The sequence below is a fragment of the Mustelus asterias genome, chromosome 1, assembly GCF_964213995.1.
Source record: "Mustelus asterias chromosome 1, sMusAst1.hap1.1, whole genome shotgun sequence".
Classification (NCBI taxonomy): Eukaryota; Metazoa; Chordata; class Chondrichthyes; order Carcharhiniformes; family Triakidae; genus Mustelus; species Mustelus asterias.
In genome coordinates, this window is record NC_135801.1 from 57,534,786 (window position 1) to 57,553,596 (window position 18,811).

The following is an 18,811-nucleotide window of genomic DNA, read 5'->3' on the forward strand; positions in this document are numbered from 1 at the left end:
TTTTTGCTCACAGTCCAAAGAGAACTTATAACCGTTAAAAAACCCAGGTCAGTTCCAAGAAAATGTCCAAATGTCCTTCCAATTTTTAAAAAGCCATAGTTCTTAGAGATTTCTTTCTCAGTCCACAATCTGTTCTTCGCTTTTTCACAAGCCCTTTTAATTTTACACTATTTTTAATTTTCCTTACAAATCAAAGTTATTTAATTGCACATGTACAGTGTATACCAAATACATTTTGGAATTCCTTGGTAAGTTTATTTGCTAACATCTGTTAATGATCAGGTACAGTGGTAATATAACTGAGCTACGAATCCAGAGGTCTGGACTAATGTTCTGGAGAAAGGAGTTCAAATCCCACCACAGCAGCTGAAATTGAACAGGAATTTAAATTCAATGAACTGGAATTAAAAGCTGATCTCAGTAATGATGACCATGAAAATACCAGATTATCGTGAAACCCATCTGATTCATTAAAGTCCTTTAGGAAAGGCAATGTGCTGTCCTTACCTTGTCCGGCCTACATGTGACTGCAGATCTCGCTCCCACATGCCCAGCTTTTGTTTCATTATAGCGACTCACTCCTTCCAGTTTCTAACGCATGCCCTGGTCCCTCCGAACCATATCCCCAGTACCTTAAGTAGTCTGACCAGACAATGAAGGGGATAAGATATCGATCAACCCAGTGCCCAAAGTTCAAACATCACTCTCGCCATGATTTACCTTTGCACCCGAGGCCAGTTCAAACTGGTTGCAAATGTTTATCAACCTGCGCACCGACAGTGGATCCGAGCAGAAAGCAATGGCCTCGTCCATGTACAGGGAGATTTTGACCCAAGTGTCTCCACTGCCTAAAATGGTCACTCCTGTTATGCCTGAATCCTTCCTGATGGTCTCAGCATAGAGTTCTATGCAACACACAAGCAGGACAGGAGAGAGGACAGCCCTGCCTGATTCCAGATTTGACTGGAAAGCATTCACATTTGCGCTGAGATTCTACCTGTCCCCAGTGTTGTGAAGGATTAGTCTGGCCACGCTGCTGCAGAACACTCCAAGTGGTAGGACCGTGCTGTGCCACCTGTCCTCATGGAAAGTCCATTAGGCATAGATCTATATGGAATGTTCAAAAGGCCCTGGAAGGAAAGGAGATGGTGGATCCTGTTGGATGGTTCCCTAAGCAAACAAAGTCATTTGGCAGAATGTCTCATCACCAGGACTTTCAAACAAGAACTAGCTTGGCTGGTGGGAAGTAAGGCCCTCAGATCCTTCCTACACGCTTGGAGTCTCACCCTATCCATCATTGCCCCAAGAAGACTTTGGTGGGGAAGAGACCTCATTATGGATTATGCCTTTGCAAAGAAGGTCTGGAGATGAGGTGGGGTTTTTTGTTGAGGTTCATCCTGAGCAGCTCCGTGACGCAGGATGTTGTGTTTTACGGGCTGTTCCCAGCAATGCACACCGAGTCAAACATCAGCTGTTGCTAGAGGATTAGCAACTGGGTGAAAGACGCTCTTTGGTCTGTCTGAAACCTTTCAGTCTTCCAGTGCAAAGAGATGTCCCCAACTGAGTGTTAGAGACTGGCACATTTCAAAGCCCAGGACTATGTGCTGAGAGATGCACTAAAGCTTTGGGCAGCGACTGCAGAAGCACAATGGGGTAAGGTCGCTGTCTAGAATCTTCCAGCCATAATACACCGAGGAAAGGGGAATTGTATAGACCCCCCTCGGACTGTATGACTCACTTTGAATGCATACAGTGAATATTACATGTATCTTAATTGTACTGAAGCACCTCAGAGTGCAACATGATCTATATAGTAAACTTGAATATTATTGCATTTTGTGTGATGGCTATTTTGAAATGTTTGTAATATTCTTTCAGATATTTTACAAGAATATGTTTGTAAAGAAAAGGGACTGATGTGGTCGACTCTTAATTGCCCTTTGAAATGGCCTAGCAAGTCATTCAACTGTATAAAACTGCTACAGAAAAGTTTGAAGAATAAAATTGGACGCATCACCCGGCATCAACATTGGCAGTGGATATATCAAAGGCACACTCTCCTATATCAGCCTGCAAAGTCCTCCCTAATAGGATCTGGGGACTTGTGCCAGAATTGGGAGAGCAGTCCCATAGCCTAGTCAAACAACAGCATGACATAGAGGGACTCTCAGAATCATAAATTACAGACAATGTTCCAGGCTCCTCCATCACCGTCCCTGGGTATGTCTTGGACAGACACACCAGAGGTGCCAGCACAGTAACATACATGTATGAGGCAGTGGCCCTGGGAATTCATAACATTGATTTTGAATCCCATGAAGCCTCAAGGCATAATGTCAAACATGCAAAGGGCCTTCCTGCCGATTACCATCTACCACTCTCACAAATCTGTACTACGCCATGTTGTAGACCACTTGGAAGAAGCACTGACAGTAACAAGGGCACAGAATGTATTTTGGGTGGGAGACTTTAATGTTCCATCACCAAGAGTGGTTTGGTAACATAACTGTCGACCAAGTTGGCCGACTCCTTAAAGAAATATCTGCCCGACTGGGCCTGCAACAGGTGAATAGGGGAAAAACCTACTTGACATTGTCCTCACCAATTGACCAGTAGCAGACATCCACACACCATTGCGAGGAGTGACCACCACAGAGCCATTGTGGAGACAAATTCCTTCTTCACACCGATGATACACTCCCATCATGTTGTTTGGCACTACCTCCATATTAAATAGGATACATTCAAAATAAGTGCAGTTGCTCAAAACTGGGCATCCATAAGCCAGTGTTGGTCACCAGCAACAGTACTGTATTCCACCACAATCTGTAACCTTGTGTCAATTGTGACTCAGTTAGTTGTACACTCGCCTCTGAGTAAAGGGCTCTGGGTTCTGAACACCATAAATCATCAGCAAACATCCCCATTTCTCAACTTATGATGGAGGGTAGGTCATCGATGTAGCAACTGAATATGGTTGGACTTAGGACACTACTTGCAATATTCTGGGGCTAAGGTGATTGGCCCCCAACAGCCACAGCCGTTTTCCATTTTGCCAGATATGACTCCAACCAGTGAAGAATTTCACTATGGTTCCTATTCACTTTAATTTTGATAGGGCTTTTTGATATCACTTTCAAACAAATGCGACCTTATTGTCAAGGGCAGTCGCTCTCATCTCACCTCGAGTTCAGCTCTTTTGTCCATATTTGAAACAAGGCTGTAGTGGGGTCAGGAGCTGAGTAGCCCTGATGGTACCCAAACATTAATATTGGTAAGCAATTTTCCATCTCTACATTAACAGGAGAAACCACCAGCAAGCAGAAGATGGCAGATGGTCATTAGAACAACTTATTTTTAATTTGTTTAACATGCAAAATATATTGAGTATTTACCCAGCCTTTCCATATCATGATGAAAACAATACCCGACTTAGTAAATTATCTCTTTCTATGAAACAGCCATTCTTCACTTTCAGAAAATTTAAATCTTTTCTTCCTATGTAAACAGCAGGGCAGAAGAATAAGGGATGCAGCTGTCTTCATCAGTGAGGCCACAGCTTCTCCATCACCAATGCCACTCTGAGATTAGCTGACAGTAGACATTTTTACAAAAGGAAATTATCCATGCTGGGCTTCTGTTTTTTATTCAAAAGGTTGCTACATTTTGCCAAGTCAAGAACAAGCACCATGCAGGACAATCTGAGCAAGATTGTAGTTCACGGCCTGACCTTTTTTACTCTTCCTGAAAAGTCACCTAACAATCTTACCCAATTTGCCCATCATATTCCAATCCCTTCGACCCCTCAATTATTCGGTTATTCTCTTTTGTATCTTTTCAATAACCCTTTCAATAGCCATAATATCCATTTTGTACTCTAACTATCAGACAAAATGCACTTCGTGCAGTCACACCAATGATTTATTTTGACTCAAATTGATCTTTAACGTTGCAACATTTCATTTGCTTTACTCACTGTCACCAATCATGGGAATTGGAAGTGCTGGGTCTCTTATTTTCTATCCAGATTATTTCCTTTACAATCAAGTAAGATCCATCCTAAGATTTTCATTTCCATGTGAATATTTTGCATTTCTCTACTATAAATTTAATCTATAAAGTGTCGGCACAACTCACACATATATCCATATTCTCCCACAGCTTATTCTGATCAGTTTTGGAGTCAACCATCTATGAGAGCTTTGTTTCAACTGCAAAGGTAGCTGGTCTGTTTGTGATTCCTAGTCCACGTCATTTATAAAGATTAGGCTCCAAAACAATCTTGGGGGCCTTCACTGGTAGCATTCTCTGATGTGGAGATGCCGGCGTTGGACTGGGGTAAACACAGTAAGAAGTTTAACAACGCCAGGTTAAAGTCCAACAGGTTTATTTGGTAGCAAAAGCCACACCCTTTTGCTTTTGCTACCAAATAAACCTGTTGGACTTTAACCTGGTGTTGTTAAACTTCTTACAGCATTCTCTGAGCCAATGACAATTCCTGTATCTCCACACTGGGTTCCATTGGTCAACCAATTAGATATCCATTGCAAATTATTTCCACTGATGTCTACCTTCTTTATTTTCAGTAAGTAGTCTCACAACACCAGGTTAAAGTCCAACAGGTTTATTTGGTAGCACGAGCTTTCGGAGCGTTGCCTCTTCATCAGGTGAGTGAAGAGTTCGGTTCACAAACAGAGCATATATAGACACAAACTCAATTACAAGATAATGGTTGGAATGCGAGTCTTAACAGGTAATCTAGTCTTTACTGGTGCAGACAATGTGACTGGAGAGAGGATAAGCACAGGTTAAAGAGGTGTGAATTGTCTCCAGCCAGGAGACTTAATGAGATTTTGCAAGCCCAGGCAAGTCGTGGGAATTACAGATAGTGTGACATGAACCCAAAATCCCGGTTGAGGCCGTCCTCATGTGTGCGAAACTTGGCTATCAGTTTCTGCTCAGCGATTCTGCGTTGTCGTGTGTCACGAAGGCCGCCTTGGAGAACGCTTACCCAAAGATCAGAGGTTAAATGCCTGTGACTGCTGAAGCGTTCCCCAACAGGAAGGGAACACTCCTGCCTGGTGATTGTCGAGCGTTGTCCATTCATTCGTTGTCGTAGCATCTGCATGGTCTCGCCAATGTACCATGCCTCGGGACATCCTTTCCTGCAGCGTATCAGGTAGACAACGTTAGCCGAATCACAAGAGTATGTACCGTGTACTTGGTGGATGGTGTTCTCACGTGAGATGATGGCATCTGTGTCGATGATCCAGCACGTCTTGCAGAGGTTGCTGTGGCAGGATTGTGTATTGTCATGGTCACTGTTTTCTTGAAGGCTGGGTAGTTTGCTGCGGACAATGGTCTGTTTGAGGTTGTGCAGTTGTTTGAAGGCAAGTAGTGGAGGTGTGGGGATGGCCTTGGCGAGATATTCGTCTTCATCGATGACATGTTGAATACTCCAGAGAAGATGTTGTAGCTTCGCCGCTCCGGCAAAGTACTGGATGACGAAGGGTACTCTGTCCACCGTGTCCCATGTTTGTCTTCTGAGGAGGTCTGTGCGGTTTTTCACTGTGGCACGTCGGAACTGTCGATCGATGAGTTGAGCGCCATATCCTGTTCTTACGAGGGCGCCTTTCAGTGTCTGTAGCGATCCTGCTCATCTGAGCAGATCCTGTGTATAGGGAGGGCTTGCCGCGGGGGATGGCATCTTTAACGTGTTTAGGGTGGAAGCTGGAGAAGCGGAGCATCGTGAGGTTATCCGTGGGCTTGCAGTACAGTGAAGTGCTGAGGTGAGCATCCTTGATGGAGATGCGTGTGTCCAATAATATAACCAATTCTGGAGAGAGTCCATGGTGAGTCTGATGGTGGGATGGAATTTGTTGATGTCATCATGTAGTTGTTTCAGTGATTGTTCACCATGAGTCCAAAGGAAGAAAATGTCATAAATGTATCTAGTGTATAGCATCGGTTGAAGGTCCTATGCGGTGGAGAAGTCTTGTTTGAACCTGTACATGAAGATGCTGGCATATTGAGGTGTGAATTTGGTCCCCATGGCTGTTCCATGTGTCTGGATGAAGAACTGGCTGTTGAAGGTGAAGACATTGTGGTCCAGGATGAAGCGAATGAGTTGTAGAATTGCGTCTGGAGATTGGCAGTTGTCGGCGTTGAGTACTGACGCAGTTGCAGCAAAGCCGTCGTTGTGGGGGATGCTGGTGTAGAGTGCCAAGACATCCATTGTGACGAGGAGTGTTCCTCGTGACACTACGGACTTCTTACAGAAACTCAACACCCATGGAGCAGTTGAGTTTGTGTCTATATATGCCCTGTTTGTGGACCGAACTCTTCACTCACCTGATGAAGGGGCAACGCTCCGAAAACTCCTGCTACCAAATAAACCTGTTGGACTTTAACCTGGTGTTGTGAGACTACTTACTGTGCCTACCCCAGTCCAACGCCGGCAACTCCACATCATTCTTTATTTTCAGTACCAGGTGTTCCAGGTTAACTATATCAAAAGCTTTCCTGAACTTCCAAGTGCACCACATCCACTACTTTAGTCCATCAAGTTCCTCTGTAATAGCCCCAAAGAAAACAGTATGTTAGATTTGGAACTGCACACATAGTATATTTAAAGTGATTATTGCAATTTTACAAAAAAAACTTCCTTTGTGACGCTAAAAGTTCAGATCCATCTGTTTCTATCCTGATTTCCTGGGTTTTTCTCCTAATTCTAATCCAAACTGTCTCCCACATTATAAATCATATTGTAAGTATCCTTTAAATAAGGTATCTATAAAGAATGTTTTTTTAAATCCTGCCTTCTTGTTGATATTGATGGGAATATTCTTATTCAAGAATGCAATGCCTAAGAATAAACGAACCAGGAAACTTGTTTTGTCCGAGTATTTTTGGAACAGCAGAGGCTGAAGGGAGATATAATTTCAAATACAAATACAAAATTTTGAGGGGCCTAGATAGAGTGGATACCAAGGACATATTTCCCTTAGCAGAGAAATCAAGAACCAGGGAGTACAGATTTGAAATAATTAGCAGAGGGGTGGATTAGAGGGAAGCTGAGAATAAGGTTTTCATCCAAAGAGTGGTGGGGTCTGTAACACTGCCTGAAAGGGTGACAGAGGCAGAAACTTTAATCACATTTAAAAAAAATGTTAAGTGCTGTAAGCTACAAGTCCCATGACCAGGAGCTGGAAAGTGAGATTAGGCTGGATCAGACTTTTTCAGCTAGGGCAGACACGATGAGCTGCATGGCCTCCTTCTGTGCCAAAAAGACTCTATGCTTCTTTACGATTAATATTGCCACATGTTTAAAAAACCTAAGTGGTAACCTCCCAAAAACTTTTTATTTGCTAATTCACAATTTAGATATTGTTAGAACCCTTTGCCAAACTCTAGATCATGGGTGAAATCTGGTTAAGGACCAATAATGGTTTGTTTAAAGTAAACAAAATTTGAGATTCAAGTTACTTATATATGCCCGGTTTGTGAACCAAACTCTTCATTCACCTTAAACACTAGCTCGCAAGCACAATTTTAACTCTTTAACTGTGCCAAGTAGAACACCATTGCTCCAAATGGGTACCTTTGCCACAGTGACAGCACTGAGTCACCAACCTTCGACTGCCTTCTTGGATCTCCGGGCTTCTCTCAATTCCAATTCATGTTAAGTCTACTAACTGCACTCCTCATGCTTTTTAACTTAACTGGAACCTCTTCTGCATGCCCAACACCATTTTCTCTTACCTGAGACAGCTGCTGGTTGATTGACTGACTAAAGTTGACTGTTGAAGAAGCACTAATCACTGACACTTGAACTAACCTGGTGACCTATCACAACACTCTGAGGGTCCTGCCCTTGTTTCATTAGTTTTTGTCAGTGATGGGGGGTAGTATAGAATTCTTATATGAGGCTCTTAATTTTAGTTTTACTACAATAAGTAGATTAGGTTAAGGTAATTATAAAGTGCCTTAGATAGTGTGAGAATTCACAATGTGCCTGGAACAAAATATGCAAAGGTATTATAAACTGCAAAGGTATTATAAGCTATGTAACCACAAATTAACCAAGTATTAGAAGCTTAAACTGTATTTTCAGTATATACGTGCGCGCGCACCTTGGCCAACTTCGTTCTGAATGCAGCATGATGGGAAACAGTGGTAGACAGGCCGAATTCTTTTAATACATTGGAGCACAGAAAGGTAGCTTCTGTTATCTTGTTTTGGATACACAAAAACAGCATATATAGGCCTGCTATTAAGGGAGTAAATTCGTTCATGGGTAGTAAGGCTGGAGCAGTCTCTCAAGCTGATAAAGCAGGCCCTGGTTCCAACAAGACAGTGACTCCTTTTGCCAATTAAAAATTGCAGGTAACTATGGCCTTGGACACTAGTAATGACGTGTGTTAGGTTTTCTAGGTAAAGGGGGAGCAACATACATGGGCAGTGAGCTAATAATCTCATATTCCTGTTGACAGGTAAAACGTTATTGGCTAAGGTAATAATGTGATTGTATAATGTGTAATAATGTAATATTGTGATTGGAACCTCCAGTTTGATTGACAAGACTGGGTGGGATATTGAAATGTTCAGAATATAATAATTTTACCTTGTAATATTAGCTCAGAGAGGACATTCAACCCTCATTGACTGTGACTCCCTCCTGATGCATGCATTAGCAAATAAATTCCTTTTCATTCTTTAACTATATACTGTCTTTCGCAGTCTATGTATTGGTTGAGTGAGGTCAACGAATACAGGGCACCCCAGGGGACACCTCAGAAAATTCCTCTTAAAATCAGTAACAAGCAGTGGAACATCCTGTATCTTGGAAGTTACAATCTCCATAGAAAAACCTGAATATGCTATTCAAAAGCAACTAAAGAACAACACCAGACTCTGCAAAAAAGGCAAGCTTCCACCATCATTCATCATGTACAAGTTCAACCAGACAAAAAACCTGCTTAACTGTTGTAGGCCAAAGACTCAAATCCATAACCATCTGGATGAAAGGTTCTACAAGATCTTTTAAGTTGCAATACTGAAAATATTAAAATAATTTGTGCCAGTGTATAGAAATACACAACTCCACTCACATCAGCCATAATCAGGAGAAAGTAAATTTTCTCTCTTATGAAATAACTAATACAAACTTCTTAATTGGAGCTGTACTGAAACTTCATTTACGTGAAACTATTCACTGCACTTTGATTCAGTATCAGCTGAATAAATGACACAAGTTTCCCCAGAGTGTGCCACTGATTCTGATTTCCAAAGTACAAAGCCCACATCTGGTTTCCTCCACATAATCTAGAATAGGATGTAAACAATTACATGAAACACAAATTAAGAAGCACACACAATACATATGCACAATATAATTCTCAAAAATAGATAAAGTAAGCAAAGGCTCAGAAAAATGCAGCTAATAAGTTGGCATTACAGAGCCACACTGCCTTTGCTACATGTTTGCCTAAACTCAGTATTTATAGAAGCTACCACTTTGCTGCAGTTACAAGGAGCCTATATACATCCTTGTTTACAGTCTTAAATCATTTTCCAAATGTCATTGTAAACCTTTGGTGTTGATTTTGATATCCAAATCTTCTTTTCATCTTCCTGTTTTTCACTTTTACCAGTTGCTTTGGCACCCATTGCTGCTCTTTGTAATAATAATACATAAAAGGAGAGACAGGAATCACAGACTCCCACAGTGCGGAAGGAGGCCACTCATGGAATTGAAAGCAAATTATTGACCTGGTTGGGAAATTGGCTGAGGATAGGGATAATAGGCAGGTACAAAAATTGGTAGGACAGGGTTTGTGTCCTGCTAGGATCTGTGTTGGGGCCTCAATTATTCAGCGTATTCATTAATAACATATAATGGGATCCAACTTTGCTGATGACACAATGATAACCATCATTGCAAGCAGGTATGGATGGAAGCACAACTTTACAAAGAAATATTGATAAAGTGAATGGACAAAACTGATAAATGGATTTCAATTAGATAAATGTGAGATCATTCATTGTGGACTGAAAAAGGATAGAACAGGGTACTTTCTAAATTATAAATAACAAGAAACAATAGCAGTCCAGAGAGACTTTGGGGGCCCAGTTACTTAGATAATTGAAAAGAACAGGAACAGAAAATAATGGAAGTGGCTAAATGTGTCTAGAGAACTAGAATACAAGGAGGAAGAAATTATGCTTCAGCTATATAAAACTCTGGTTAGACCTCATCTGGACAGTTCTTTACTCTGTAGCTTGAGCAATTCCAGGCTCTTAGGAAGGATATATTGGGTGAGATTTTACCAGCTTGCCGCGCCAGTCGATCAGTGTGGTGAACCAGGAAAATTGCCCGGAAAGCTAAAAGAATATTCGCAGTATCAACCCATGGCAACTTCAGAGGGATTGGAGGTGATTGAAGCCCTCAGGTGGTCGGGGACACAGCCAGACAGTGCCCAACCGGCACCTTGGCAGTGCCCAGTTGGGCACCATAAGTGTGCCAGAGCAGTGCCAAGGATGGGTCTGAGTGGTGCTATGAGGGTGGGGGTGTGTACGTGTGTGTGTGTGTGTGTGTGTGTGTGTGTGTGGAAATCAGCCAAAGCTCTGCAGCCGGTTTCCCTGACGTCCTTAGGCTCCAACCCATCCAACCCCTCCCACACCAGCACAAAGCTCCCAAAGTGTGAGCTATTTTCTGACTTTTATGAAACACTGTGAATTTTGTTTGGGAAGATTCCTCCCATTGCTTTTGTGAGGGGCATAGCATAGATCTATGAGAATGATATCGGGACTCCAAGGTTTAAGCTATGAGGGATAACTCAACAAACTGAGGTTGTGTTTCCTGGAATTTAGAAGGTTAAGGGGAGATTTGATCAAAGTTTTCAAGATATTAAGGAGAACAGTTGGGGAAGGTAGGGAGAAATATTTTCATTGGTTGGGAACTAGGCTTATACTCTAACATAATTCGAGCCAGACCTGTCAGGAATAAAATTAGGAAACACTTCTTTGTGCAAAGAATGATAGAAGTCTGGATTTTTTTTTTTGCAAACAATAATTGATGCTAGATCAATTGCTAAATTTAAAATTAAAGTTGAGTTTTTTATTAATCAATGATCTTAAGGGATGTGGGGCAAAGATTGGTATACAGTATGTCGCAGGTTAGCCATGAATCATTGAATAGGGCTATGGGAAAAAGGCGGGGAAGTGGAGTTAGGGTGAGATGGAGATCAGCCATGACCATATAGAATGGCAAAGCGGGCTTGAAGGGCTGAATTGCCAACTCTCGCTCCTAATTCCTATGTTTCTAATAGCAGAACAGGCTCAAGGGGGTACGTGGCCCACTCCTGTTCCTATTTTCTTCATACAGATTATACAAGTTTACACAGATGTCTATGTTTGTACAAGGTCTCTAACATTAGATGCATAGTTTGAAACATTTTCAATATTCTACTTCACTTCAGACAATGCCTTCTCCCATCCCGATTATAATTCTTTACACCAGGGAGACCAAATGCAGACTGGTTGACCGCTTTGCAGAACACCTCCATTCAGTCCACAATTGTGAACCCAGGCTACCAATCACCTTTTTAATTCTCAACATTACTCCCACTCTGATTTATCTGTTCTCAGCTTCTTGCAATGTTTCAGTGAAACTCAATGCAAGTTCAAGGAACAGCACCTCATCTTTCGATTGGGTACTTCACCGCCCTGGGGACTGAACACCAAGTTCAACAATTTCAGCTTGTATTCTCTGCCCATTTTGTTTCATTTCCCTTAATTGTGGTTTTCCACCCACTGTGGTTGACAGGGCTCTCAACTGTGTCTGACTGCTTTCACCCACTCCCCTTTCTCCCAGAATCAGGATAGGGTCCCTGTTGTCCTCACTTTTCACCCCACCAGCCTCCACATTCAAAGGATCATCCTCCGCTAATTCTATCATGATGCCACCACTAAATACATATATGCCTCTCACTCCCCCCGTTTGCAATCCACAGGGACCATTCCCTCCAGGACACCCTGGTCCATTCCTCCATCACACCCAACACCTCACCCACAGCATCTTCCCATACAATTCAGAAGGTGCAGCACCTGTCCCTTTACCTCCTCCCTGCTCACCATCCCAGGGCCCAAACACTTTTCAGGTGAAGCAGCCTTCACTTGCACCTTCTTTAATCTGGTCTACTGCATTTGCTGCTCCCAATGCAGTCTACTCTACATCGGAGAGGCCAAACACAGACTGGGTGATCACATTGTAGAACACTTTTAGTCCGTCCACAAGTAGGACCCAGACCTTCCTGTCGCTTGCCATTTCAACACACGGTGGCCTGTTGCAATGTTCCAGTAAAGTCCAACACAAACTGGGGGACCAGCACCTCATCTTCCGATTAGGCACTTCACAGCCCTCCGGAGGACTGAACACTGAGTTCAACAACTTCAGAGCATGAATTCAGTCCTCCACCCATTTCCATTTATTTTATATTTTTTATCTTATTAATCTATTTTTATTACTTTTTATTCTTATTATATATTTAAAATTTTAATTTCTTCCATCATTTCATTTGTTCACTTCTAAATCTTGCTTTCCATCTCGCTCCCCACTCTCCCGCCTCACTAGGGCTATCTGCCACATTCCTCGGGTTGTCCTTTGACACTCCGTACCTTTGTTCTGCCATTTACACATTCCGATCTCTTAATGAACGTATAAGCACCATTCTCAGCCTTTACTACCACCATTTACATTCCCTTTGTCCATTTGTCTATGACATTTTGGTCAATTACATACCTACCCCCTTATAGTATAAATCTCATCTTATTTTCTTTGTCTTTAAGTCTGAAGAAGTGTGATGCTACTGTGTCTTTAAGAAATGTATTTTAATCATGTCTCTGCAATTTTTTTGAGAGGGCGTTTTGTGCTTGTTGCTGACCTGAATCCTTTTATTGCTGCTTAAAGGATTTAATGGAATTTTGTTTATTTTTAATCTGGGCCTAATGTACTCTCTTGGGAGTTTACGACCTTTTTGGAATTATTGGGGGGAGTGGGGGGTAGGCTGAATGACAGGTCAGCTGGGACTGTTTTTTCCTCCCAAGCGCTCTTTTACCTTCAGTTTTGGTTGCTGGCTAGTTAGAAGGTGTTTGGACTCCAGGCTGGATGCAGTGTTTTGTCTCTCTCCCTAGTATTAAAAATTCTGCTGGCTAGTTGGAAGCAGTTTGTCTTGCCTTTCTGGAGTGAATATTTTGCTGTTGGTGGTTTGCTAGCTAGAGACAAGCAGTGGATTTACCTCGAGGTATGTTGAAAGCTTCAGGCTAGAAAGTCAGAGTTTCAATTCTCTTTCCAAAGGGCTAATTCAGAGCAGGTATTGCAGAGCTGCAAAATCACATGAGCTTTCTTATTTTCTGTCTAAACCTGGGATGAGTGTATGTTTGTAAGAGTGTTTGCTTAGAACAGTACATTTAGCTGTTAAGGTAAATACATTATCAGGATTGTGTTTTTTTCTTGTTTGTAATTGGTAGAAGTTATTACTAATTATCTTATTATAGTTAACTGTATACTTAAATAAACTTTGTTTGATAAAAGCTCCCTAGTGGTTTGTTTGAATCATACCTGGAGTGAAACATCTTATGCTTTCCTGTGCCGAAATTCAAAGTGCAAAACTTATGATCTCAGCTGACTCCATAAAATACCTTGGAGTTTCTGACCTCTATTATAACAGAAGGGTCATCCAGACTTTAAACATTAGCTCTATTCTCTCCCCACAGGTGCTGTCAGACCTGCTGAGGTTTTCCACCATTTTCTGTTTTTGTTTTGCTTCATTTTCCTTTGTTGGATTTTCTCCTGTGTTCAGACAACAGCTATTCCATAATTCTGTCATTCTCATCTCTTCTTGACCCATCTTTTGTTTCTTCACTTGACTCATTCCCACTCCCTTTGGTCTTGCACCATCAGCTCTTCTGACATTAGTATCCCACCCTATCAGAGACCTTCCCTTTTGTTCTTTATCACTCACTCTTCTCCCATCCACCTGTTTAAAACCTATTACATCTTTAAATGTTCCCAATTCTGATACAAGGACATCAGTCTGAAACCTTAACACTTGTTTCTTTCTCCATAGATGCTGCTAGATTTGCTTAGCATTTTCAACATTTTCTGTTGTGCTTTTCAGCATCTGGTGTATTTTGCTTTAGTTTTATCATAAGAAATATCATAAGATATTTCCTGACAGATCAGTTACAACTTCCCAGATTGATACTATGAAAACTCTGTACGTGGAAGAAATTATAAAAAAAGCAATACATGATTACATTTGTAAAAATTCATCTACAAGATGCACTGTAGTAACTCAGCAAGGTTCCTTAGGCAGCACCTTCCAAACCCCCAACCATTACCATCTAGAAGGATAAGAGCAGCAGCTACCTGGGAACACCACCACTTGGAGGTTCCCCTCCAAGTCACACACCATCCTGACTTGGAAATATGTAATGTGGCTGTCGTTGGCTAGTCCAGCATTTATTGCCTATTCCTAGTTGCCCTTCAGAAGGTGGTGGTGAACTATCTTCTTGGGCTGCTGCAGTCCCTGAAGTGTAAGTACACCCACAGTGCTGTCAGAGAGGGAATTCCAGGATTTTGACTCAACGACAGTGATGGAGCAGCGATATATTTCCAAGTCAGGATGGTGAGTGACTTGGAGGGGAACCTCCAGGTGGTGGTGTTCCCAGGTACCTGCTGCTCTTATCCTTCTAGATGGTACTGGTTGGGGGTTTGGAAGGTGCTGCCTAAGGAACCTTGGAGATGATACACATGGCTATCACCGTTCATCAGTGGTGGAGTCTTGAATGTTTGTGACATGGTTACCAATCAAGTGGACTACTTTGTCCTGGATAGTGTTGAACTTCTTGAGTATTGTTGGAGCTGCACTCACCAGGCAAGTGGACCATATTCCATTACACTCCTGACTTGTGCCTTGTAGATGGTGAACAGACTTTGGGGGGTCAGGAGGTGAGTTACTTGGCGCAGGATTCCTAGCCTTTGACCTGCGTTGGTGCCACAGTACTTATATGGCTAATGCAGTTCAATTTTTGGTCAAAGGTAACCCCCAGGATGTTGATAGAGGGGGAATTCAATGGTGGTAATGCCATTGAATGTCAAGGGGCGATGGTTAGATTCTCTCTTGTTGGAGATGGTTATTGCCTGGCACTTGCGTGGTGCAAATATTACTTGCCACTTGTCAGCCAAGCCTGGATATTGTCCAGGTCTTGCTGCATTTGGACATGAACTGCTTCAGTATTTGAGGAGTCGCGAATGCTGTTGAACATTGTGCAGTCATCTGCAAAAATCCCCACTTCTGACCTTATGATGGAAGGAAGGTCATTGATGAAGCAGCTCAAGATGGTTGGGCCTAGGGAAACTCCTGCAGTGATGTCCTGAAACTGAGATAACTGACCTCAAACCACCACAACTATCTTCCTTTGTACCAGGTATGACTCCAACCAGCAGATTCGGGGGGGATTCCCCCGATTCCTGTTTGGGTGGTACGGTGATACAGTGGTTAGCACTGCTGCCTCACAGTGCCAGGGAACCAAGTTCAATTCCCTCTTCGGGTGACTGTCAGTGTGGAGTTTGCATGTTCTCCCCATGTTTGCATGGGTTTCCTCCGAGTGCTCCGGTTTCCTCCCACACTCCAAAGATGCGCGGGATAGGTTAATTAACCATGCTAAAATGCCCATTAGCATCAGGAGATTAGCAGGGTAAATATGTTGGCTTAAGGGGATAGGGCCTGGGTGGGAGGATTGTCGGTGTAGGTTTGATGGATCAAATGGCTTCCTTCTGCACTATGGGGATTCTATGATTCTCTGACTTCATTTTTGCTGGGGCTCCTTGATGCCATACTTGGGTCAAATGCTGCCTTGATGTCAAGGGCAGTTACTCTCACCTCACCTCTAGCATCCAGCTTTTTTATCAATGTTTGAAGCAAGGCTGTAATGAGATCAGGGGCTGAATGACTCTGGTGGAACCCAAATTGAGCATCCGTGAGCAGGTTATTGCTGAGTAAGTGCCGCTTGATAGTACTGTTGATGACCCCTTCCATCACTTTGCTGATGATCGAGAGTAGACGGATGGGGCAGTAATTGGCCAGGTCAGATTTGCCCTGTTTCTTATGTACAGGACAAACCTGGGCAATTTTCCACATTACCGAATAGATGGGACAGCTTGGCTAGGGTTCTGGACCATGTGTGTTCAGGACTACTGCCGAAATATTTTTGTCAGAGCTCATAGCTTTTGAAGTATCCAGCTGTTTCTTGATATCACGTGGAATCGAATTGGCTGAAGACTGGCATCTGTGAAGCTGGGGACCTCTGGAGGAAGCCGAGGTGAATCATGCACTCAGCACTTCTGGCTGAAGATTGTTGTGAATTCTTCAGCTTCATCTTTTGCATGGATGTGCTGGTCTCTCCATCATTGAGAATACAGATATTTGTGGAGCCTCCTCCTCCAACGAGTTGTTTAATTGTCTGCCACCATTCACAACTGGATGTAGCAGGATTGCAGAGCTTAGATCTGATCCATTGGCGTGGAATTGCTTAGCTCTGCCTATAACTTGCTGCTTACACTGTTTGAAACACAAGTAGTTCTGTGTTGTAACTTCACAAGGTTGACACCTCATTGTTAGGTTAAGTCTGGTGTTGCTCCTGGCATCCATCCTGCATTCTTCATTGAGCCAAGGTTGATCCTCTGGCTTGGTGGGAATAGTAGATTGGGGGATATGCCAGGCCATGAGATTACAGATTGCGGTCAAGTACCATTCTGCTGCTGCTAATGGCACATAGTGCCTCATGGATGCTCAGTCTGGAGTTGCTAGATCTGTTTGAAGTCTATCCCATTAACAATACTGACTTTTCAGAGGTCTAGCTTTTCTTAAAAAAGTTCAGAATGCAGGGCAATTTAACATTTTACAGTTTTAATTTATCATTGCACCTTTTTTCTAAATTCTAAAGTACCTATGCAACAAGTTAACTAAAAATACTATTGTGAGTAAATATACTACTGGTTAAAAACAATTTCTTCACTTTATCTGCACTGGTTTGTTGTACTTTTTGACTCATGAAATACATAAGTAAATATCAAAAGCTGCTTTTGTATCTTAGCTAGTCCTTTACTATTTCCAAGCTCTACTGGTTCATGTCCCAGCTTGACAATTCCAAGGTGTGCATCCTTATTTACTAATCCCGAATGGCATCGCCCACCATACCTTAATAAGTTCTTACAACTTTTTGTGTCCTTTTATGCACCCTCTGCTTATTTACTACAGAATCCTCACTCCTGTGCCACCATTGGTACCTGCTTGTTGAACAATTCTGCTCTTGGTCTCTCGGACTTCATTCCATTTACACCCTTCCTCTTTTCAAAAACCTTCTCAAAATTCTCCTTGTTCAATATTCCATTGATTCACATTCTAGCTTCTCTATTTTCATCATTCCCCATATTTAGCATCCCCGTATCTTTTTTTTTTGCAAAGGGTTTCGAGACAGCTACCTGCATATATACCTATTCTTAATACAATATTATTTAATTATGTTGTTTTGGGAATTGTTCGTTAGTTACTTACACGTCCTGCAACCAATAAATAATCACAGAATTTAACCACTGCTGTGGAATTCAAAGCACAGTATGGTACAGACAATACTTTCAACCCAGCCAGAGTACAAACGTCAGAATTAATGACGAGTAGGTTTTTACACATTCAGTAGAAGTTACATTAGCAGAAATGTTCAATGCCATCTTCCTAATAGAGTAATATGGTAAGTATTGTTAAACTGAGCTGCTAATCTGCAGTAAATTGTTACAGGAAATTATACCTTCTTACCTTTGGGTTACACTGAGGTTATTCTGCTTCAGGAATGCCAGGAAATCATTAATTATCCAACCAATCACCTTTGTCGGATTGACCTGGGTTTGTTCCACAACAGTTTCAAAAAATTGCACAAGTCCATTTTCATTCTGTGACAAAGTCAAAAATTAGAAAATTTCACAAAATATCCTTTCATTTTTTTCTTCAAAATTCTTTCCTAACCTTTCTGCATCAAAGATTACAAGGAAAACACTTGCAGGCTTGTATCCACTGGAGTTTGCAATATAAGAGACAACTTGATTGAAATATACAAGATCCTGAGGGATCTTCAAGGGGGATGGAGAAAGGATGTTTCCTATTCTAGGAAAATCTAAAACAAGGGGTCACTCTTATAAAGATAATATTTTTTCTTCTCTCAGAAGGTGAATTGAAACTCTCTTCCCCAAAGGCAGTGAAAGTAGAGTCTTTGAATATTTTTAAGACAGAGGTGGATAGATTCTTATTAAGCAAGCGGGTGCAAGGTAATTGGAGGTTGGCGGAATGTGAAGTCGAGGTTACAATCAGATGAGCCATGTCAAAGCAGGCTCAGGGACCAAAAGACCATTTCCCTATTCCTAGCTCATGTGTGCTTACTAAGGAAGAGGAATCTGACTAAACATTAGTAGAAGTGGAGGAAATGGATAGTGTGAAAATTGAAAAGGAGTGGGTACTGGAAAGGCCAGCTATATTTGGGGTAGATAACTCACCTGGTCTGGATGGTTTACATCTCAGGCTGCTAAAGGAAACAGGGATGGAGATGGCAGAACACTTTGCCCTAATCTTTCAATCTCCCCTAGATTTAGGAGAGGTTCCAAGGGATTGGTGGGTGGCAACTGTAACACCTTTATTCAATAAAGGGTGTGTGGATGACCTAGCAACTGGAGGCAGGTTTGCTTCATATCAGTGGT

The 18,811-nt window shown here is 42.1% G+C and overlaps 1 protein-coding gene across 7 annotated transcripts in view; it reads right to left on the reverse strand.

The window, feature by feature from the left end:
- The window catches only part of gatb (glutamyl-tRNA(Gln) amidotransferase, subunit B), a 66,037-nt gene that overhangs the window by 12,788 nt on the left and 34,438 nt on the right, over positions 1-18,811 (reverse strand). For all 7 annotated transcript variants that reach the window (XM_078212553.1, XM_078212531.1, XM_078212590.1 and 4 more), the window contains one exon: positions 17,880-18,013. In XM_078212553.1, the coding sequence (XP_078068679.1) occupies positions 17,880-18,013 (134 nt within the window). The remainder of the gene's footprint in view (positions 1-17,879; positions 18,014-18,811) is intronic.